Source organism: Petromyzon marinus, chromosome 57 (genome assembly GCF_048934315.1).
Source record: "Petromyzon marinus isolate PM22_M1 ecotype Great Lakes invasive population chromosome 57, UKy_Petmar_22M1.pri1.0, whole genome shotgun sequence".
Classification (NCBI taxonomy): domain Eukaryota; kingdom Metazoa; phylum Chordata; class Hyperoartia; order Petromyzontiformes; family Petromyzontidae; genus Petromyzon; species Petromyzon marinus.
Window position 1 is genome coordinate 2,918,759 of NC_133723.1, and position 22,018 is coordinate 2,940,776.

The 22,018-nt window shown below is 56.0% G+C and overlaps 1 protein-coding gene across 7 annotated transcripts in view; it reads right to left on the reverse strand.

Annotated features, from left to right (window-relative positions):
* LOC116954927 (chromodomain-helicase-DNA-binding protein 2) overlaps positions 1-22,018 on the reverse strand; it is a 55,155-nt gene that overhangs the window by 19,086 nt on the left and 14,051 nt on the right. For 4 of the 7 annotated variants that reach the window (XM_076052654.1, XM_076052653.1, XM_076052652.1 and 1 more), the window contains exons 4-21: positions 21,421-21,510; positions 19,859-19,929; positions 19,406-19,564; positions 18,043-18,168; positions 17,351-17,484; positions 16,490-16,943; positions 15,570-15,670; positions 14,312-14,356; positions 10,244-10,422; positions 9,586-9,713; positions 7,176-7,266; positions 6,131-6,256; positions 5,423-5,512; positions 4,253-4,443; positions 2,060-2,248; positions 1,619-1,778; positions 825-977; positions 8-79 (exon numbers count right to left, since the gene is read on the reverse strand). In XM_076052654.1, coding sequence (XP_075908769.1) covers positions 8-79; positions 825-977; positions 1,619-1,778; positions 2,060-2,248; positions 4,253-4,443; positions 5,423-5,512; positions 6,131-6,256; positions 7,176-7,266; positions 9,586-9,713; positions 10,244-10,422; positions 14,312-14,356; positions 15,570-15,670; positions 16,490-16,943; positions 17,351-17,484; positions 18,043-18,168; positions 19,406-19,564; positions 19,859-19,929; positions 21,421-21,510 — 2,559 coding nt within the window. The remainder of the gene's footprint in view (positions 1-7; positions 80-824; positions 978-1,618; positions 1,779-2,059; positions 2,249-4,252; positions 4,444-5,422; positions 5,513-6,130; positions 6,257-7,175; positions 7,267-9,585; positions 9,714-10,243; positions 10,423-14,311; positions 14,357-15,569; positions 15,671-16,489; positions 16,944-17,350; positions 17,485-18,042; positions 18,169-19,405; positions 19,565-19,858; positions 19,930-21,420; positions 21,511-22,018) is intronic. The other 3 variants (XM_076052656.1, XM_076052655.1, XM_076052657.1) reach the window with 2 other exon arrangements.

Consider the following 22,018-nt stretch of genomic DNA (forward strand, 5'->3'; position numbering starts at 1 on the left):
TGCTCACCTCCGATCCCTCGGCGTTGAAGTGATCGAGAGCCTGCTTCCTCTGCTCGTTCTTAATGGACCCATCCAGCCGCTGTGGAGGACACGGCACAAGCGTACGCGTGTTACGCGTCGCACGGCAGCCCGCAGCGCCCGGCACAACCGAGGGCCCGCCGACACGGCGCGCGAGCGGCGACGCGGCCCGGCGGTTCACACGCCGGTCACGTCGACTCGCATCTGCTGTTCCTTGCGTCGTCATTTTGAGTGAAGTCTACAGCGACCTGAACGGTAAAGACAAAACTGCCTCCCCCCTCCACAACGAATGTCCAATTTCCACCATAATTTATTATTTATTTCCACCTCTCGTCTCCCTGCTCAAATGCCCCTAGTGGGTGGTGGTGGGGGCAATGATCTCCAACGGCAGACCTGAGCCAAGGGTGGAAACTCCACATTCCCATTTCAGGACAAGTCCCTCCCATGGGACCCATCATCACTGCTAACTCTTGACCAAGTTCTCGTCATCTTATTTCGCCATCGAAAAACGACGAGCCCGGTTCAGAATCGGAATATTTATTTCCACTCGAGGAACCCGATGAGCTACCACGCTCTTTTTCACAGAAGGACCGACAACGTTCACGAGCAACCCCTCGGCTGCTCGACCCACTAAATAAATGATAACGCATCAAAACACCCACGGACGGACAAGGCCTCAATTCCAGCAACGGCTCGGCAAACCCCAACCGCCCCCCCCTCTCCCCGTTCGCACGCACACGGACGAGCGAGCACGTAACGCAACGCTACGCACGGGGCGCACGCGACGCTCGCGAGCGCGACCTGACCTGGAAGGGGAAGTGCTTCATGGCGAGGTAGTCGGCGAGGATGTCGAGCATGCGCACCATCTGCGAGAAGATGAGCACGCGGTGCCCGGTCTCGCGCAGCCGGCACAGCAGCTTGTCCAGCAGGATCAGCTTGCCGCTGCTGCGCACTAGCGACTGCTCACAGCGGTAGCCGGTGCCAACCGGGGTAGGGGGGGGGGGGGGAACGGAGGGGGTACGAGGCAGTGAGTGAGGAGAGACGCGAGGCAACGTGCGCGCCGAAATAATGAAATGAAAGATCGGCGTCGCTGTAGAGGTGGCCGAGTGGGCTCAGAGGGGACCGACGGTTGAAACACCCACAGGCGTAGTAGGGAGATCGCCATTGGTCGGCCTATGGAGAAAGTCAACATTTCTGCTCACCCTGCTCAGCCACCAGTCTATCCAGTCGCTCACAAATAGGCCCACTCGTCCAACCATCCAACCGATCCTACTCACTTGCTCAGCCACCTACTCGACTAACCACCTACTCACCCACCTACCAACTCCTGCCCACTCAACCACTCAGCAGTCGCTCACACCTGCATTCACTTTCATCCATCCACACACCCACCCATCCTCTCACCCATCCAGACGAATATCCACCCACCCAACTACCAATCTACCCAACTATCCCACGGCGGGTCATTGCCAAGTGGGGCCCGCTCCAAGAACCCTGGGATCCGGACACACCTGGCGGGCCTCCCCCCGCCCCATCCGCTGTGGGCGGCCAACTCAAGGCCCCCCCCGGGCGGGCGCGATGCTGCGGTGGCGGCGCTCACCTGCAAGGCGTCGTGCTTGTCCACGTTCTCGTCCTCGGGCAGCTTGATGAGGTAGCAGTGGTTGCAGCACTTCTTGAGCTCCATCATGATGTTGAGGAAGCCCGACGTGCTACCCCGCGTGCCTTTACTCAGCGCTTTGAAGTTCCTCGTCAGGATCCACCTGGGGAGGAGGGGGGGGGGGGGCGAGTGCGGCGGCCGACGGCGTTAGTTGGTTGCGAAGGCATCGGTCGCTGGGCCATTAGTTGCTACGGTGTCGGTCGCTAGGTTCCATTAGTCGCTGGGGTGTCGGTCGCTAGGTTCCATTAGTCGCTGGGGTGTCGGTCGCGAGGGCAGTCGGTCACGAGGACGTAGGCCACGCGTGCAAACGGGAGATGGCCTCTCTCGTCGGGAATCGAACCGAAGGCCCTTTGTGGCCCGCGAGGTGCAAGCGTGGCCGCGTACTTATAGTAGTGCTTCTGCTGCGGCGTCATCTCCACGCGCAGGATCTGCTCCACCTTGGCGGGGAGCGAGCGCTCCACGTCCTTCTTGACGCGGCGCAGCAGGAAGGGCTCCAGCTCCTTGTGGAGGCTCACGTAGCCGTTGTCGCTGCCGCTGCCGTGCACCGCGTCAAAGTCTTCCCACGCGGAGAACCTGCGCACACGCAACACGGCGGGCGGGCGGTTGCATGGTTGTTATTGTATTGTACGTTGGAACTTATTCCGCACTGTACGTAGCCAACCGTGCTAGTCAGAGCAGTTGTTTCATAGAACCGCTCTCTCCTCTTAACGATGGTAATTCGTTCCACAAAACCGGTCGTTGCATAACGCGTTCCGATAGCATCAAAAGTTACCTTTTTTTCTTTCAAAAAACGTATTTAATATTTATGCAAACGATATTCATACATAAAGATACCAATAACATTATAAACACAGAAACACGATTAATAGATGCATTAATATTTACTGTACCTACAACAGCGTTGTCATTAACAGGGGAATGGTCGGTAAACAAACACATTGGGCTCTACGGATGCCCGTCGTTAAGCGATTAGTTGTTACAGGCGTGCTGGTTAAGAGGGATTCTACTTTTCACTATTATACACGATACACGACACTACTATACACTACACATTGGGCTACACGGATGCCTGTCGTGAAGGGATTAGTCATTAACAGGTGTATGCAAGGTTTCATGGTGTCACTAGAATTATTTTCATGATTTATGAGGATTTCTTTACGCCTTGGCAGACCAGGTCCCGCCCCCCCAGCCATGGACTGCAGCTAGCCGAGGTTTTACCGTCATCGTCAAATCGTGAAATTCCATCCCTAGGTCCCAATGCGCAATGCATGGAAAGCAGGAAACAAAAACAAAACCAGGGGGAAACCGACCAAACTAAAGAGAGAAGAAGGGTTTTCAAAGCTGACTTAAATATATATACAGACTCCGATTTCCTGATTTCAAGTGGCAAAGCATTCCATAGTTAGGTGCCAAGCTAACAAAAGCCCAATCGCCAAAACAGCGCAACTTAAGGCCTGGGAGTGCTGAGCAGTTGGAGATCAGAAGATCTCAAGGACCTTGATGGAATATATAAATGATTTAGTTCCTGCAAGTAATGTGGGGTGAGCCCTTTTAAAGCCTTATAGGTTAACAGCAGTATCTTAAAATCCACTCAGAATTTGACCGGTAGCCAGTGAAGGGGGGGGAGACTAGTGTAATGTGTTCACGGAATGGGGTACACGTGTAAGCACATACGCCCGATCTGTGCGGGATAGTGGGGTTGCCACCTCGCGCGCGGAGGGTCGTTTTCTCCCACCTCGTATGAACGCTCACTGGCTGATATAACATCTTAATCTACGCGTGCACGCCCCGTGTTTGTGGATTGCGCGAGGCATTTGCATAACCGGACGCTACCGCACAACCACCTGGAGATTTACTTAAAGCTTTCGTGACTGCAGGAATTCATATTATTTGGGTCTTTCGGTAAAGCCACATAGATAGAACAAATATTCAAGGCATATTTCTTTCTCGCCTCAGCAGCTCTCCCGCTATATTTTTTCACCTGATGACGATTGCTTGTGTTGCGATCGAAACGTCGTGGCTTTACCGAAAGAGCCAATTAATACACCTGGAGATTATGACAGTAGACTTTCGCTAATCCGCGCTAATGACGGCAAGGACGGCCGCGGATAATCTGAAATTTTTTTTTTCGCAGCTCTCTTTGCCAAAAACTAACGATCGACCGATCGATGCGCGTGTTCAGTGATAATAACACTTCCCTGCTCCCGCACAGCAGAAGACTCGGTGCACTAAGTGGATAGCAAAACCATGGCAATCAACATCAAACTCCGCCCCCCACTGTAGTAAAGATATGCAAGTGTTGCACTGTAGAGGCTATCATGTGGATTTCGGATTAACCGAAACACACATTTGTTTGGTTTAAGCATGTAACTTGTAATAAACATTTCCAAGAATAGCAATGTTAACATTAATTTAGGCTTATGGGAAAATCCACGAGTTGTTAATTTATGTCAAAACCTCAGTTTGCGCTTTGAATCAGAAAATCGGAAAAACCGCACGTGTATAATGGAGAGTCTACTGTACGATTATTTGTACAGCAGCAAACCTGCCACTCCTGCCCAACGGCGCGGCACTCACTTGTCGGGCATGATGAAGTGCAGCAGGGACCAGAGCTCCTTGAGGGAGTTCTGGAGCGGCGTGCCCGTGATGAGCAGCCTCACGTTCGTCTTGAACTCGATGAGCGACTTGTAGAGCAGAGAGTCGTCGTTCTTCAGCCGGTGAGCCTCGTCCACGCCCAGGAACGCCCAGTTGACCGCGCCCAGCACAGTCTGCACTCACCGGCGGACAAGGACAGGACCCCCCCCCCCTCACGCCGGTCATTGCGCGAGCGGACAGGTCGCTGGCTGCGCCGCGTAAGCGCAAGCACTGCGATCCCACTCGCTCTGGGAGGCGATGGTTAAAAGGTTCAGGGGGGCACATTCGAGGAAAAACTCGCTCCTCACCGCTGCCCGTAGGCATTGAGCTCGGCCATCTCCCGGCTTGCAAGGGTATGGCGAGCGGTACAGCAAGTGGGTTGATGTCCATCCGAAGAGGATCGATTGTTACTCCCCCCCAGGTTTCTCCGGTTTCCTCCTCCCGCGTGTATGAACACCCATTCACGGAGTTGGCCACAAACATCCCAAGAGGAGAGGGGCCGAGTCACAAGGATTTTTCTCAGAGAGTCCTGCCAGGCTTTCGCAGTCAGGTGGCGACGATGCAATGTGTGCGACCCAAATTTGAGCAATATGAAAGGTTGTTTTTCAGCATTGGGATGTTTGGCCAATACCAGTAACGTTGTGGTGTGTGTGCGTTTATTTATGGGAAGCGGCAGTGTAGCGGTTAGCGCGCTGCACAACGAACCCGGCCAACACCAGTGACGATTATCTGAACCGGTCCTGGGCCTCTCCCAGGTTGACAAAGCCTGAAATTAGTACCTGGTGCGGTGTGTAAACATCCCCACTGGGGAGACAAAGGCGGTTGGGCGTGGTGCTGGCCACCCACCCCCTCGTGCTGTTCCGCCCTTCATAGGTGCTCACTAACAGCAATTGCCTCAAGAGTCTGATAAAGGCTATATGGGGGATCTTTGTCTTTGTTATGGGAGGGGAAAAAAAAGAAAATAAAAAGTCCACACGTAAAAAGGCACACGAGTTGGGAATCGAATCCCAGTCCCTTTTTGCCGTCGGGTACGAGCCTCACCACTGCGCCACCCTATAACAACAACACCACCGTCGCGGACCGCCAGACCGGGCTGTGCGAGGGAGTGCGCACCTTGTCCTTGAGCAGGATCTCGTAGGTGGTGACCAGGGCGTTGAACTTGAGTTTCTTGGTCTGCTGGTGAATCCACTCGTACTCCCGAATCTATGGCAGGGGGCAGACACGTCAGCAACGGTGGCGAGCAAGCAGCAGTCATCCCGACGTCGCTTTCAATAACAATAATTAGAGTTTACATGTAAGAATAGGTTTTACCCTTTCTGGCAATGGAACAGGTGTTAAGATGTTAAAACACCAAACTGAAACCTTTTGCAAGGAATCATGTCTGCATTAACCACAGATATTCTTTGGGTTTTTCGGTAAAGTCACGTATCTACGTGCTGACGTCTCTGCCCCCTGCCAGAGAAGATGAATTCCTGCAGTCAAGAAAGCTTCAAGTCAAGGTTTAACCACATGTACTTGTGGTGAACATGCAAACAAAAAACACACACTCTGGTAGTATATGATGATGCATTGTCTTTGAAACCGATTGGTCCACACCAGAGACAGCTTTCGTTAGAGCCTAGTCTCAAACAGTGCGAGACCAGAGGATGCAGCTACATCATGGGACCTCCCTTGCCAGCATAAAAATATAAGAATAGGTGTACGTACATCATGTGCACTCACATTATGCCTGAACATTATGTACGCACATGCATGCAGCTTATGTACACGGGTAGTGCATGCACATGACGACGCGTCAACGCCTGGCGGTGACGTCCTCACCACGTTGCGGCTCGACATGTCGCCCAGGTACACCACCACGTTCATCTCGGGCGCCCACGTCGCGAACTCTCGCTGCCAGGACGTGACGGTGGAGAGGGGCACCACCAGCAGGAAGGGCCCGTACACCTGCAGGAGGAAGAGTGGTGGGGGCAGGGCGTGGGGATTATCGGTAGAGGCGACTGACACCGTGGGGGGTGGGAGCAAGGGTCGAGGAACCTACGGCCCCCTTCGTGGGACCGAGAACGTCAGGAACGGCCCCGCAAACGAGATTTCATCCATCGCCACAAACACAAATTTGGTGCGGCCGTGGGGGGGGGGGGGGGGAGGGACACCATCGACGCCCGATCGGTCGCCGTCTCTCAAGTAACGTTTACGTGCAAGATAAAAGCCGTCGGGTTTTATTCTGGTCGTGCCTTGCATCGCGTGCGTCGCGGTCACGGTTGTGGGGAGGCAAGGAGGGGCGGGGGGCGAGAGTGACCTCTATCGTGTTTGCGTATCGCTTGTTGTTGTGTAACTCGCCGACCCGACCATACTGGACCATCTGTGAAAAAGAGCTTCATAGCTCCGATCCCTGCCGCGGTCTAAATAAAGATTCCGATTCTGTAACCTAGCGCTGTGGAGTCAGCATTGAGGGGTTGGTGGGTCACACGGATGTTGCGGCGAAACTCCCTTGTCACGGGCATCGAGCAGGAGCTATAGCCTGGCCTCGCCAAGAGAAAATAGCAGGGCAAAGTGCCGACTACGATCATGTCCCTTTTGTATGGGACCGATCGCTCTCACGCGTGGGGGGGGGGGGGGTTTTCGCCGAGCGCCGATTCCTTTCCACGTGTATGAAAGCCGTCTAATTGGCCGAAAGCATCTTACTATATAGGGGAAGGCAGAGAGTGGGCAATTGCCAATTGTTGGTGGTGCTGGCTCATCACCGCCTTTGCTACTGCCGCCTTCCAGCACGCCATCTGTGGTTCCTCCGCAGCGATTGCGAGAATTTTGCACGAACCATGCCAACGGCTACTATATTAAACTAAAAACTGAAGTGAAACATTACCTGGTGCGAGTGGAACATGTAGGAGAGGAAGGAGATGGTCTGGATCGTCTTGCCCAGCCCCATCTCATCGGCAAGGATCACGCTATTGCCTCTGCACACGAGCGCACAAAGACAAAGATCCCCCGTATAGCATTAACAGACTGTTGGGGTAAGTGCTGTTAACGAGCAGCACCGATGAAGACCGGCACGGCACACGAGGGGGTGGGTGGCCAGCACCATTCCCCGGCTGCCTTTGTCTCCCTAGTGGTGATGTTACACACTGCATCAGGCACTCATTTAAGGCCGAGTCAACCTAGGGGAGGCCCAGGAACAGTTCAGAAAATTGTCATTGGTGTTGAAATCGAACCCGCATTGCTGAGTTCGTCATGCTCCTCACACGAGCACACACACACACACACACTCGTACGTATGCACGCGCCGATACACGCACACACCAAGCACAGCGATCCAGCTGCATGCGGCTAAAATCAACGAGACCTTATGGGGCGTGATCCAACCATGCGATGGACGATCACTAGACACGTAACAATTTACCCGTGGCCTCCCGCGACCACCCCCCCCCCCCCAACTCGCCCAAAGCGATTTGATGAATTTCCCAATTAGTGGTCGCAGTTAGATTTTAAAAGTTAATTCTCACTGGTCTCGTTCGCGCACTGCCTTATTTGTAAAGAAAAAAAAATCCCACTTTTTTCTCGTCCGCCTTGTCAACTTCTGTGGAGCATTAGCATACGATCTGCATGTCAATTGCCATGGGTCCACAGCGACGCGATGGAATCTGCCATTGTGCGGCGGGACGAGACGGGTTGCCAACTACTTAAACTCCCGGGGGGGCCGTGAGGGATGGAGACGGCTTGGAGACAACGGCCAGAAAAAAGGTCGTGCGACGACCGATCAAGGTGGAGAGGACATCCACGCCCATCGATTCTCTCTCTGCAGCCAATGCAGCCCTTGTACAGCTCACCAACGAGAAAAACCACACACGCACACGAAGACCCCTGCCGACGCCGCCACCACCCTATGGCCAAAGACACTAATGAAGGCCGCCGGCACAGCATACGAGGGGGTGTGCGGCCAGCACGACCGTGCCGGGCCGCCTTTGTCTTTCCCCCAGTGTTGATGCCCGCACACCACACACACACCCGACACTCACGGCACTCATCTGATGCCGAGTCAACCTCGAGGGAGGGGCTTCCATACCGGTCCAAATATTCGCCACCGTTATGTGGCCGCGAGCAGGAACAGGACTCGGGAACGCCATGTTCTGTAAGCGCACTGTGCTAACCGCTACGCAAACGTTCCCCACGCACGCACACTACCCACGCACACGTCCATCGGCGCTTTCTTTATTGACGGCGCGTGACAGGAGGGGGTGGGGGGGGGGTGCCACGGGCCAGCGGCTCCATTATGCCACTCTCATCATCCTCAAGGGGAACCTCGCGATTCATCTTCAATGCTCACCGAGGGACAAAGGGGATTTTGTACGAAGGTAAAAAAAAAAACCGGTGCGGGCGCCGCGCCGACCCGGCGTGCATCAACGCAAGCGTGCATTCTGCGCAGCGCCACCAAATAGCGGCGCCGAGTGCCACCACAAAGTCTCTCTATACTCGGAAGCCTCTTAAGTACAACAAAAACTCGAGTCTGGGGGTGCCACGGTGGCAATAGGTTAAATAGCTCGCCGTGTACGCAGGAGGTCGTCGGTTTGATCCCAAAATCCTGGCACGCCGGTATATTCGGAGTTTGTGTGTCTCTCCCACGGTGATCAAAAGGATTATTCTCCGGGTCCTGCAGTTTTGCTCCCCACATGTAGAATCAATGTGCGTTTTAGAGTTATTTGGCTGCTATACATTTCCACGTGATAAACCACTTCGTTGAGCTATCGTTCGTGGGCAGGTCGCTTGTGAAAAAGAGCTATACAAGCACAGTGCCCACCCCCCCCCCCCCGCTTACCTGATAAAATACAAAGCTAGTGAAATAGTTTTTAGTTTGAGCATGTGCCTATTAAAACTGACATTCCATTGACAAAGAGCATCGGGACCTCATCGAGTGTACGAGCCAGCTGGCCAGCGGGCACAGAAAGGCCTCTAAAGTTGTCCAGCAGGCGGGCAAATTAAGTTTCACGAGTGGGCTTGCAAGCAGGTGAGAGCAGGCTAGTGCGTGCGTGGGCAAGCATGAGAGGGCGAGAGTTGGCTACTGGGAGGGGTGCACGCGCGAGTGGGTGGATGAGCGAGTTATCGAGAGGGCAAGCGAGCGAGTAGCCTAGCTGGCGGACTAGCGAGTTAAGCTAGAAAGTAGGTGTGGTGACCGAGTGGGCCGGCCGGTGAGCGGGCGAGCGTGCGGGACCGGCGGGCGAATTAACAAGTTGGCGAGGAAGGCGGATGAGCGAGCGAGCGAGCGAGCATGCGCGTCTCACTTGCACCATGAGTGAGCGAGCCAGTTGAGGCCGTCGAGCTGGTAGTCCCGCAGCTCCAGGCTGTCGACGCCGCCCACGAACGGCGGCTGATCCTTCAGCGCCACGAAGCGCGGACGCTGCTTGAGCGCCTGCGCTCTCCGAGGAGACAGTGAGGTGGCCGATTTAGTGTTCTGGACCCTTGCATTGCGAGTTAAGTGTGCCAACCATCACACCAAGTCAGGGGTGGGCAAATTTTTTGACTCGCGGGCCACAACGGGTTCCAAAATTTGACAGAGGGGCCGGGCCAGGAACAGATGGATGGAGTGTTTGTGTGAACTAATATAAATGACGTGTAAAAATCATTACGTGAAAGGATTTGGCCTTTAACAGGTAGCAAAGCATTTATTTGCAAGGCAATTTAACAAACTGCACGAACATGAACAATGCAAAAACATGTCGTAACTCCCGGTCAAAGTGCACCATCTAAATGGGGGCATTACAGGAGAAAGGTAAAATTTAATTTAATAATATTTGGACAAGTTCGGCAGGCCAGATTAAAAAGCCCAACGGGCCATACTTTGCCCATGTCTGCACTAAGTAGTGCTGCCGCCGCCGCCGCTATTGTTCGTGTAGGGCACGGCACAGCGTGTACCGCCGCTGCTGGCGCGGAGAGGCTCACCTTGCACTCCTTGGTGGGGAGCGTCTTGGAGCGGAGGTTCGCCATGTAGCCGTCGATGCAGTGCTGGAACTTGCGTGATATGAGGGCGCCGTCCTCCCAGCTGCACTCGGCGTAGGGCAGGCCCTGCCACTTGCACAGGTAGTCCGGGTGGCCCGATGTCGACTTGTGGCCCACGTGCGCTGCCCGTCGCCAAATGCGCACACACGCACGCGTGTCACAATCTCGGTCTGACAAAGCTTGGCGGGGGGGGTGGGGAGCTACTCGACCGCAGAAGCTTTAGCCGCAGGCAGCGCGACGTAAATCGCGGTCCGGTCGCGCCGCGGCTACGGCGGCCGTGTACTGGAGCTTTTCCGCGTCTGCTCGCGGTCGGACAAGCGATTTGGGCATCGGATCTGCCGCTCGGTACGAACGAGGCCAGGAAAGCATCGGTGGCAGGCGTGTGGGTGCGCGGGTGGGAATCGGTGACTCCGTGGCCTGACAAGAGGAAGGACGCGCCGACACATGGCGGACGTTTGGCGAAAATCGTTTTTACCCAGGGATCACCAAATTTTTACAATGCACGGTGGGGTGGGGAAACCAAGTCCTTGGGACATGGACGACAATGACAAGCGCACTGCACTTTAAGGGGCCCGCGCAGAGGAATAACTCTGCTTCACCAAGGCCGCTAGAATCACTCTGTCAGGCCAGGGCCCTTTATCCATCCACACGCCTACTCCTCAAAAACGTAACAAGGCCGGCAAGGCAGCACACGGGCGGCAAGGCAGCAGACAGCACGCGACTCTCGGCGCCTCCTCGCGGCTCGATGCGGGCGTTTTCAGAATCAGGATATTTACTAATACTGGTGGAATCCGATGAGCTGTACACAGCTCTTTTTCACACGTGGTCCAGTATTTAGCAGATTTTCAGTATTTTCACTCGGGCGCCTGCGAAACGGAGCGAACGGAAACGCCCGGCGCGCGCACGTTCACTTCGCAGTCAGGGCTCTCGTGCCGTCACAACTGAAGCAGCGCCACAAATTAATAATGATTAATAATAATAATCAAAACCAAAGCCAAGGAAGCGGAGGCTGCCACACTACTGCACGAAGCAGGACCCAGCGCATGCGTGGACCCCCCCCCCACACCCGCCGGGGCACGTGTTGCAAAATTACCAACGCAGAACATCTTGGAAGTAGCAAGTCTATGGGTAGTGTTAGTCTATGGGCAGTGTGCATGTATATGTTTAACTTCTTTCGCACCGTAACATAACCAACCGTGCAAATCGGAGGCACGACGAGAATCAAGAGGCGCGACGAGAGCCGATGAGAATTTTCGAGGGAAGGATCCTGAGGTGGGCATGGAACGACGTGCCCACATTTCCCCCCCCCCCGCATTGTCACAAATTGTCAATTAAATGTTCGACTCCTTTCTGCCTTTGTCGCGCCGTTAAGTTTGTTATTTTCGGCCTCGTTTTTTGCATTTGCTCGGCGGGCATCGATCGTGCCCGTCTCTCATTCTGCGCCCCGCGTGCGCCCGCTTCGTCCGTTCCCGTCGCGGTCGTGGCCTCGGCTCCGTCCCTAACGCTCGCGTGAGAGCGTCAACGATCGAGGCTCGACCGGCGGGTGGGGACGTCTTCAAAAAAATTAAATCGGTGGATCGTTACACGCCCAGTCTACGAGACTTGAAGCTCAGTGGCTGCGGTGGAGGGGGTGGAGGGGGAAGGTGTGGCGCGGGGCAGCAGGCAGGCCATGCAATTGCTCGAAGCCGCAGAGGAAGCTGCTGCGTTTGTCAGTGCGGGGTGGTGGTGGCCGGCGCCGGTCGATGACTCCACAGCAGCAGCAAGGAGGGAGGGGGGGGGGTCTCCCGGTAGGAACTATAACCCGCAAAGATCGGGCCGAGTCTGAGATCCTGGCCGCGAGCACCCGGGGGTAAGAGTTGACACTCAACTTATTCCAGCCATAAGAGGGTTTGGGGGAATAATTAATTGACAGAAAGAATGCGATCCATCTATTTTTGGTAGTTTTAAATTCCCTTCAGCTGGAGTGGGGGGGGGTGCGACAATTAAACTGCAGTTCAGTCAACACCGCTCGCTCGTTCACTTTGTTGAGCATCTCAGGCAAATTAGCCCCCTCCCCCTCGCCCGGTGGAAAGTGTCCAACTACGAGCAACTGTTGTGGAGTCGGATGGAAGGCGCCGCCCGGCGGCCTGCGCTAGCTACCCTGCGTCTAGATCGGTACAACGATCGGTACCAAGCGGCAGAAAGTTGCAGCATGTTTGCGAAGAGAACGCGGCGTGCTCATTCGGAACGCATTGACCACAAATCCCACCATGCCCCGCGAGAGCCCCCCCCACCTCGCCCTGCCTCGCGAGAGCACTCTGCCTTGCCGCGCGATGTGGCCGAACGTGCGGGGGCTCCGGCCGCGAGCGGAGCTAACGCTGCGACTGCGTAGGTTGGCGCGGTTGTGCCGGGAGACGAGCCACTCGCTCCGGCGGTGTCGCCCACCACTTGCGAGAAAGAAGAGGCGGGTAAACGTTGCACGCGTCCCAAAATCGGGTCGATAAACCTACGTCCTTAAGCAAAGGGTTCGCAAGCTAAACTCGACACGTGTTTTAAATTGGCACGATGTTCGAGGTTTCGCTCCTCGTGACGAGGAGGGGAGAGGGGGGGGGGCAGAGATCGGATCTTCGTGGAAACTGGTCTGACACGTTGCTGGCAGCGATGAGTTGAACGTCGTGGAATAAAAGTGCTGGGTGGGGAAACGTTGGCCAGACAGCTCCCCCGTGGCATGTGCAAGTTGCCTCCACACCCACCCCCTCTCTATAGCCCCCCCCGAATCAAAACCCAGGCTCTCAGAGGAAGGGGAGGGGGGGCCCTAACTCGCACTGCGCCGTCGAGACAAAGTGCACCGCCCGTTGCCAGGATCCCACGAGCAACAGAAAACCCATCAGCCAGGATCCCAGCGACAGCCTCGCTCTTGGATGGCCTGGTTGTGCACGCACGCCCTCCCCCCCCACCCCAAGTCTCCATGCTGGTCAATGCTGGTTTTGGTGAAAGTGGGGGGGGGGGGCGTAGACATGGAAGTTCTTGAGGGTCCCCCGCATTGGGAAGTTATGGCCAATTCCCATACCAACGAGTGTTTGGCTTGTGTGAGGAAACTGGGAGTTTGTGTAGGAAACCCAAGTCGACATACAAACATGCCAAATAGCCTCCCACGCTGGCTCTCCCGGGTCCACTGGCCATAATTTCCCATAGGCCGGGAGTGTAACGCCACACCTACGGCGGCGGTCTTTACACGATCCACCAACCCCCGCAGAAGTTACCGCGTTAGGGAGCGCGCGTGCGCCAGAACAAACCAAGCCAGGCAGGGCACCGAAAACTCGCAGCGCCGCAAACGAGGGCAACGGAAAAGACGCGGCGCCGCAGCCAACCGGATAAACCGTCGCACGCCTAGGAGGGCCACGGACAGGGCAACCGCGTGAAACGTTTGGGCGATCGTCACCAGCAACTCGCGCACGCGGTGGTTACCGTGAGCAACTGTGGTGGGTGGGGGTTCCGTCAGCACCAGAGTGTTTGTCGAAAAGCGTGCCCGGCGAACGGCCGCCAAGTCTTGAATGCACGCAACCCCCCTCGGTTAGTCCACGTGAACCTGGCCCCCCCCCCCCACACCTCTGGATGAGGCCCGATTGGAAATTGCTTTAAAATTGCCAAACCCGAGTGAGATTGTTCCAGGTAACCTTTGGAGGCAACCGCCCCGCTGCGGGGGGTGGTTACGTATCGCGGCACTATTAAGCGCCAGGCGAGAGCGAGCTTTCGTTTTACCGCGCAGAGTTGCTGACAGCAAGGACCCAGTGCCAAATCGTAGCAAAGGCTTAGGCGGGTGTCAGGAGGGGGGGGGGGGGGGGTTAAGGTTGGTGGGAGTTGAGCAGACTGCCATGGTGGCGGTGGGGGGCATGCGTGCGTAATTTGCACAAGCGAAGAGAGGGGGTAGTAGTGGAGGGAGAGCGGTGGGCGAAGGGTAGGAGAGCGGGGTGGGGGGGGGGGTAATCAGCCAAGGCGGAGAGAGACCAAGAGAAATGTTCGGACACTTACACAGGGAGTCAGTGTGACTCGGAGCAGACTTACTAGTCTTCATTGCTGGCACGACATGAGGAAGACAACAACGATGAGCACACTACACACTCGTGCACTTCGGTTATCGTTATTTATTACCCCCCCCCCCTCATTTTAATTACCGTTGTGCGATCACAGTGATGTCACAATATGGAGCATCCCTTGTTGCGATGCCCCATGCGTTACGAGAAGTGGATATCACGAGGGGCCCTTTCCAGCGACCCTTTAAGCTGCAACACGAGGGGCCCACGTTCCCACACAGCCTGCCGTGGAAAAGTAATTCACGGCAAGCCGGCGAAACCATTCTTTTTGATACGTGCGTAACTCTTGCGGAATTTTGCCACGCGAAGTGAAAAAGCCAGTCCAACACTTGGAGATTTCTGCGTGGCCATTGGTGACTGGGCTGAGAAAAAAGCCGCTACCTCTTGAGAACTCGGCGCAAATTGCAGGTGGTGGCTGAAACCTGGATTCTCAGCAGCACCGGCGCCAACCCAAGGGCCTGCCCGCCACCCCGAACACGGCCTGCGTCACGATTCACGATGGTCGGGCGAGGCCCCGTAAGGATATGGGGGCCAAGCGAATGTCGGGAAACCCTCCACCACCCGACATCGCCAAACAAATTAAACGGTCAAGTGCATGCACTTTTAACGACGAGCCAATCGTTCTTGGTCGGGCGCCGCGGTGGCGAGACGTTAACTACCTGGCCTGATATGCAGCAGGCCGTGCATGCAATCATGACCCCGATGCCTGTATATTTGGAGTTGGAATGTCTTCCCCCGTGGTCGCGTGAATTTTTCTCCGGGTCCTCCGGTTTTTCCCTCCAAATTTAGAATCGACATGACGCACTTAAAAGAGTACTTGCCCATTATGTATTTCCGCGCGATGATTAGGCCAACTTCGTAGAGCTATCATTTGTGGCCAGGTCGCTTCTGAAAAATAGCTACATAGCTCAGCGGGCCTTACCTGGTAAAATAAAATGCGTTTAGTTTAGTTTAAGCTTGCCGACAAGTCGTATGTATGTACAATTTATTCCGCACCGTACGTAGTTAACCGTGCTAATCGGAGTTGCAGGGGGGTGGCAGGACGACAAACTAACAATTATCACAACAACAAGTGGCCCTACTTGGTAACGCGCCTGCCACAAGTCCGACAAGACCGGCTTCCCTCGTGTGACCTCCGCCAACCCCACGTAGCGCGGCGCAATCCCCGGGGCAGCGCTTTTAGGGGCGTCCCTCACCTATGACGCGCTCCACCACGCAGTACTGCTTGTAGAGGTCGGCAGACATCTCCCGCTGGCAGCTGTAGTATTCGGCATCCTCCGGGGAAGCCATCGACAGCCTGCGAGATAAAAAAAAAACAAAAGGTAGAGAGAGATCCTTCACACGCACTAAAGCGTTGGGGGTGTGGACAGGACCACACACGCCACAGCCGCCTTCGTCTCCCCAATGCTGTTTACCCACCGCAGCAGCTGTTCATTCAAGGCTCAAAGACCAGTTTAGTAGATACAGGGACTCCACTACTTACAAACGAGTTAGGTTCCCCAGAGGTCTGCTCCTAAGTCCAACTTTACTCGTGTCGATTCCAAACATGTTGTACGGCATGTAGACTAAACACGGGGAATGGCTTGACAAGTTGTATAACCTCCCGTAGATGCCACTGGTTCATCACGTTCTGTAGATGTAGATGCCACCACCGACATCTATTACGCGATGGTTGAGCTTACAACTCTCGGTCCGAACAGGCAACTGGACGTACGGGACAGGTTTGTTGGCATCTCGGAAAGTTCGCAAGTCAAACGTTTGCAAGTAGAGGAGTCTTCCAGGCTGGCCAGACACCTTAGAAGAGAGAGGTTGGCATGCACACACTTCACCCCACCGCACACAACCCAGCTAATCGTGTCATCACGGCGTCACCCAATTGTATCACTCGATCGACAGAAGCCAGGAGATGATAAAAAAGTACCCCATTGTTTCAACTGCCCCCCCACCCCCCCCACCCCCCGCAGGACTCAAAATATTAACGCACATCGACCGCGATCGTGAAACCCTGGTGCAAGGGGGGGGGGGGGAAATGGGAGGGGGTAATGGAGAGGGGGGGGGGGCGATGACGATGCAGAAGAGACGCTCGCACTGCCCGACCGCAAGTGTCCTCACTCACCACTGCGCAATCTCCTCTTCCTTCTTCTGGAAGTTCTCCACCTTCTTGATGCCGCGCACCTTCTGCTGCCGCAGCGTGTCCTCGCTCTCCCACGTGTTGTGGATGTGGGACCAGCCCTTCCACTTGATCAGGTACTGAATGCCGCCGCCGCCGCCGCTCGCACCACTCGCGCCGTCCGCCGGGACGCTGCCGCCGTCGGCATCGGCGCCGGCATCACCGCCGGCCGTCGCGGCCGTCGCCTCGGTGCTACCGGCGGTGGTCTTGGTGGTGGTGGTGGTGGTGGCGGCGGTTGCGGCGGAAGTTGCGGCGGAGGCAGTGGCGGAGGCAGCGGCGGAGGCAGCGGCGGAGGCAGCGGTGGCGGCTTTGGCGGCAGTGGCGTCCTCGCCGGGCAAAAAGCCAGCGTTTGGGTCTCCGTCGGCCTCCACCGCGTAGATGGTGGTGGCGGCACCGACGGCTGCACGTGGCGAGCGGCACAAGGGAGGGGAAACCGTTCACAAACCCGGGTGGTCGAGTCGCTCGGGCGGACCAAGACGGTCCACCAATTCCAATCGGCTCACTCACACAAAGATCCCCCCCCCCGTGCAACCTTTAACAGACTTTTGCTGTTAGAGCACCTGTGAAGGCTGGCACGGAACTCGAGGGGGTGGGGAATGGCAGCAACACGCACGGCCACCTTTGCCTCCTTGATGGTGATTTAGGCCGAGTCACCCGAGGGGATAATCATCATTGGCGTTGGCCTTGAGTGGGAATCAAACTCGGGCCACCGGGTTCAAAGCTCGGCGTGCTAAATGCTACACGACCACTGCCCCACACACCCTCATCGTACACGCAGACACGCAGACACGAGGGACACGCACGCACCTGTCTTGCGCCCGACGCGGCAGTCGATGACGCGCTCGATCATCTCGAACTCCTCGCTCTCGGCCTGCTGCGCCGTCTCCGTCACCTCGATGATGTCGTCAGAGTCCGTTTCCTCGTCATCGTCCTCCTTGTAACTGAGAACGCACGCACACGCGGCGACTCCCTTGGTCACAGGGGACGAGGGCTGTTAGCGAGCAGCCGAGCCAGGTTGGTCAGTTGGCGGTCGAGCGAGAGGCTTGCGATGGGCGGATTTGGTTGCGAGTTCAACTCCTGGTTGGGGGGGGGGGGATCGACTAAGCTCGTTGCGCACTCTGCCCGTGGGGACGCAAAGCAACTCGCGCGCAACTGCCGCGTCCCGTCTATTTTTACCCGTACAATTTGATTTAAATCATTAATGACGGCGCGAGCATCATGGAGGGAGGACGACGAGGAGGAGGAATAAGAGGAAGCAGCAGGGGGACAATCTCGAGAATCTGCGTGGTGGCAAGGTGACGAAGGTTGCGAGCTCAACTCCTGGTTTGGGACGGCAATCCACGCAAATGCGTCGCCGTTTATTTCTTCCCGTACAATTTAATTTCAAAATGTAAATGAAGGCGCGAGCGTCGTGGAGGACGAGGAGGAAGTAGGGAGGCCATCCTGGGGGGCGGCGGTGCAGTGGCAGCGTGACGAGGCCGGCCGAGCGGGCGACCTACCTCACGTTCACCGTCGCCTGCCGTTGCGACTGCCTCTTGGGCGTCACGTCGTCCTCGTCGTCGGAAGACTCGCTCTTCTTCCGCTTCTTGGGCGTCTTCTTGGGCGTCCCGCGGCGAGTCGGCGGTCTGAGCACGCACGCACGCACACACACGCACGCACACACACGTCACTCCCGCGATACTCAGCTAGCGTCGCGCAAAAGGGCCGCAGCAGCTTCAGGCTAAACCTCGAACAAAGACAGTCACCGTATCACAATTTCACATGCGCTTCTGCGGTCGTCTGGAACGCTCTTTCCTTCGGATATTAAGGATGCCACTGGAACAATGCACTTTTAAATCACGCAGATTGAAAAATAATTTATTTTAAACAGCTTTTTGTGTTTAGTTTGATGTCCTTCCTCCGCACCTCTGATAAGCTCGGTTGGCTTCGTACGGTGAAAAATAAATTCAACATACATAGATAAAGATCCCCTGTATAGCCTTAGACTGTAGGGGCAAGTGCTGTTAGCGAGCACCTATGAAGGTCGGAACAGCACACGATGGGGTGAGTGGCCGGTACCACACTTGGCCGCCTTTGTATTCCCAGTGGCGACGTTTACACTCTGCACCAGGTACTCATTTGAGGCTGAGGCCACCTAGGGGAGGCCCAGGACCAATTCAGATAATCGTCACCGATGTTGGCCGTGAGTGGAAATCGAACTCGGGTGGCACTCCTGCTCCCCACAAAAAAAGACAAAGATCCCCCCCGTATAGCCTTAACAGACTGTAGGGGCAAGTGCTGTTAGCGAGCACCTATGAAGGCCGGAACAGCACACAAGGGGGTGGGTGGCCAGCACCACGCCCGACCGCCTTTGGCTCCCCAGTGGCGATACACACCACACAGGGTACTCAATTTGAGGCTGAGTCGACCTAGCGGAAGCCCGGGACCGGTTCAGATAATCATCACTGGTGTTGGCCGCGAGCAGGAATCGAACCTGGGTCGCCGGGTTTATAGCGCAGCGCGCTAACCGCTACACTACCGCTCCCCACACACACACGGATACACAGAACCACAGTTACACACAGCCAGTCACTCGTGCAACACGCAGCCACTCTTGCGATACACAGCCACAGTCACGCACGCACACAGCCACGGTCGCACAAAGGAAAGTCGGCCAGACGTACAAACTGCCACGGTTACAGAGTCACTAATGCAAAACACCTCCGATAAGCGCGGTTAGCTGCGTACCGTGCGAAAGAAGTTCAACATACATAAACACATATGCGCAGCAAGCCACTCAGGATTGGCAGCTGGTCACTCACGCCGCATCAGCATCAACACCCCCCCACGCCACCACCCCACGGCTGGCTTGTGCCGGGGTACCTGGCTGGAGGTTTGGGCGGAGGACGCCGCGATCGGACTTTGTTCTGGGGCTCGTAGTCCGAGGCACTTCCTTCGCTGCTCTCATCTTCCTCCTCCTCCTCTTCCTCCTCCTCCTCCTCCGCGCCGTCGTCACCCGTTCCGGATGCTTGCCAGTCCTCACTGGGAGAGCACATGGGGTTGTGTCAACGGCGCTGCTATTGCGTCCATCTATGCGCAGCAGTGCCTATGGACCCTAGTCAAGAGCTTAGAAGCTGGAGCACCAGTTGCTGGTAGAGGGTCCACATCTTCAGCTCAAAATACACTTCCGTAGACCTAAACGGGAATGGACCCCACACGCGTCTAACAAAGCGCATAGCAGGACCCGGCAGCGATACGTCGGCCCGACGGTAGTTTGCGGTCATCAATTTCGCCGCAGCGCCATGCACACAAGCGCGCTCCCGGTGGCGTTCTTACTCGGGTCTCCGCTTGGCACGTCCCTTCTGCTTGGGCGAGTCCACCTCCGAGTCGTCGTCGCTGGTGCCCTCCTGGAAACCAGCGCGCACACCAAAGCACGCACGCACGTCAGCCGGAGGGCCAGCCACGCGCCAGCCGCGGGCTTGCCGCCAGAGCCGGTCGGCGGCAGCTCACCGAGACGCAGCGCCGAAAAACCGCTCCCATCTTGGCAGGCCGCGTTCAGGCGTGCCAGAGTTCGCAGCTTCGTTCATTACTCGATTGCCAGGGAGGGTCAGGGTGAGCGAGCGACCGGGTGCGCGAGCTTGGGTTTGATCATCGCAAGCATGAACAAAGCGGAGCGGGGGCTGGGGGGCAAGACCATCAAAAATAACAAAGAAATGTAAACCTTAGACTTTGCCAGTTTCAGTGAAGCTCACAACACGGTAAACGTTCGCTGCTAGTTTTTGTGTTGGGTTTAGCCGGAGCTTAGCAAACGCACCGAGCACGCAGCGATGATGCGGGAGTCGAAATAGATTTAAACCCGGGTGAACACCCCCCCCTGAACAGAACACACAACGGCAACGCGACAAGCGACCCCCGTTCGGTTCAAGCGCCGGTGCCGTACTGCGCTCCGCCCATGTCACTGCAACCGACGTACCGGAGTGACGTCACGGCAACACGCCCCAAGGCGATTTTATTAGCTTTTCCCTTTTCTTCATACTTTGCTCTCCTCGTCCACCCCACTTCCGGTCTTAACGGTGCCACTGGAGTAGAGAAGATCCATCTCCAATCGGAACTCTCGAGGAACGGGCCCCCAAGAAGTGAGCGTCACGAGCGCGTGTGACGTCGCCACTTCAGGGTCCCCCTTTTACCCACGTCGTCAAGAGGCACGCGTTTGGGGCGAACCGGCCGAGCTCATGAGCTGGCTACATTTTTCAAAACGGGTAGAATCACAGGCAGCTGAAAACCTGGACTCAAACCCAGGTTTTTAACTCGGTGGCGCCGACTTGGCGATCTGAACCTTGAAGCCCCCACCCGCCCACCTTCCACGTAACTTCAGTGTCTCTCATGGAACTAATAAAGTTTCACAGGTCTGTGCAGGGGCGGAGCCAGGATTTTGACTTTGCGGGGGCTGACTTCAATATTCTGAGATATCCAGTGTGTAATGTTTTCCAATGGGCGCCACAAATGTCTAAAACAAATTTTATTGGATTTGAACGCGGAGTTTATTGATAGGTCGGAGCCGCTGATGTGGCTAATAAGTTCAAAAGGCTGCCGCTCAAGCAGCCTGCAGGGCAGCACAAGGTGGCAGCCTGCAGCATTTTGCAGCAGCCGGATATCCGGTTATCCCGATTACCGACTTTCCCATAATTTCAGGGAGGGCTGAGCCCCCCCCAGACCCCCCTGTGGCTCCGCCTCTGGGTCTGTAGGACACCCCGGGACGCCGCGCGGGCTAGGCACGTCTACCAGAGCTTGTTTGTCATTCGAGTCGCACCTTCCTTTAAATCGGCGACCCTCCACCCCCCCCATCCCCACCCACCGGCCCCCCCCGTGACATCAAGTCTCCCACGCCATGGCCTTACCTCCACCCGGCTCACATCTAGGCGAGACGGCTCTTGACGCGAACGGTTTGACCTCCTGACCCCATAAACATCAGGGAACTCTTCCCACATCTGCAAACACACAGCCCCCCGTCATCATGGACCCCTTCCCAGCACAGCCCCCTCTGACAGGAGGGAGCGGTGGGCGAGGGGGGTTAGGTAAGGGGGTTAAGAGCTGGGGGACAGAGGGGTGCAGAGGAATGGGAGCGAGAGCAAAGCTGGGGTTCCCCCCCCCCCCCGACACGGGTGAGAAACCTTGTCCTTATAACACAGGGACTCCTCTACTTACGAACATTCGACTTCCGAACGAGATACGAACAAATCTGCCTGTACGTCCAGTTGCCTGTTCGGACCGAGATTCGAAAGTTCAACCGCCGCGCAATAGATAGCGGTGGTGGCATCTACATATGCGGAACGTGAAGTAACGGTGGCATCTACATCTACAGGAGATTATACAACTTTTAAAGCCATTCCCCGTGTTTAGTGTACACGCCGTACAACACGTTTGGAATCGATAGGAGTAAGTAAAGTTGGACTCACGAACAAATCGACTTACGAACATACATCTGGAATATAACTC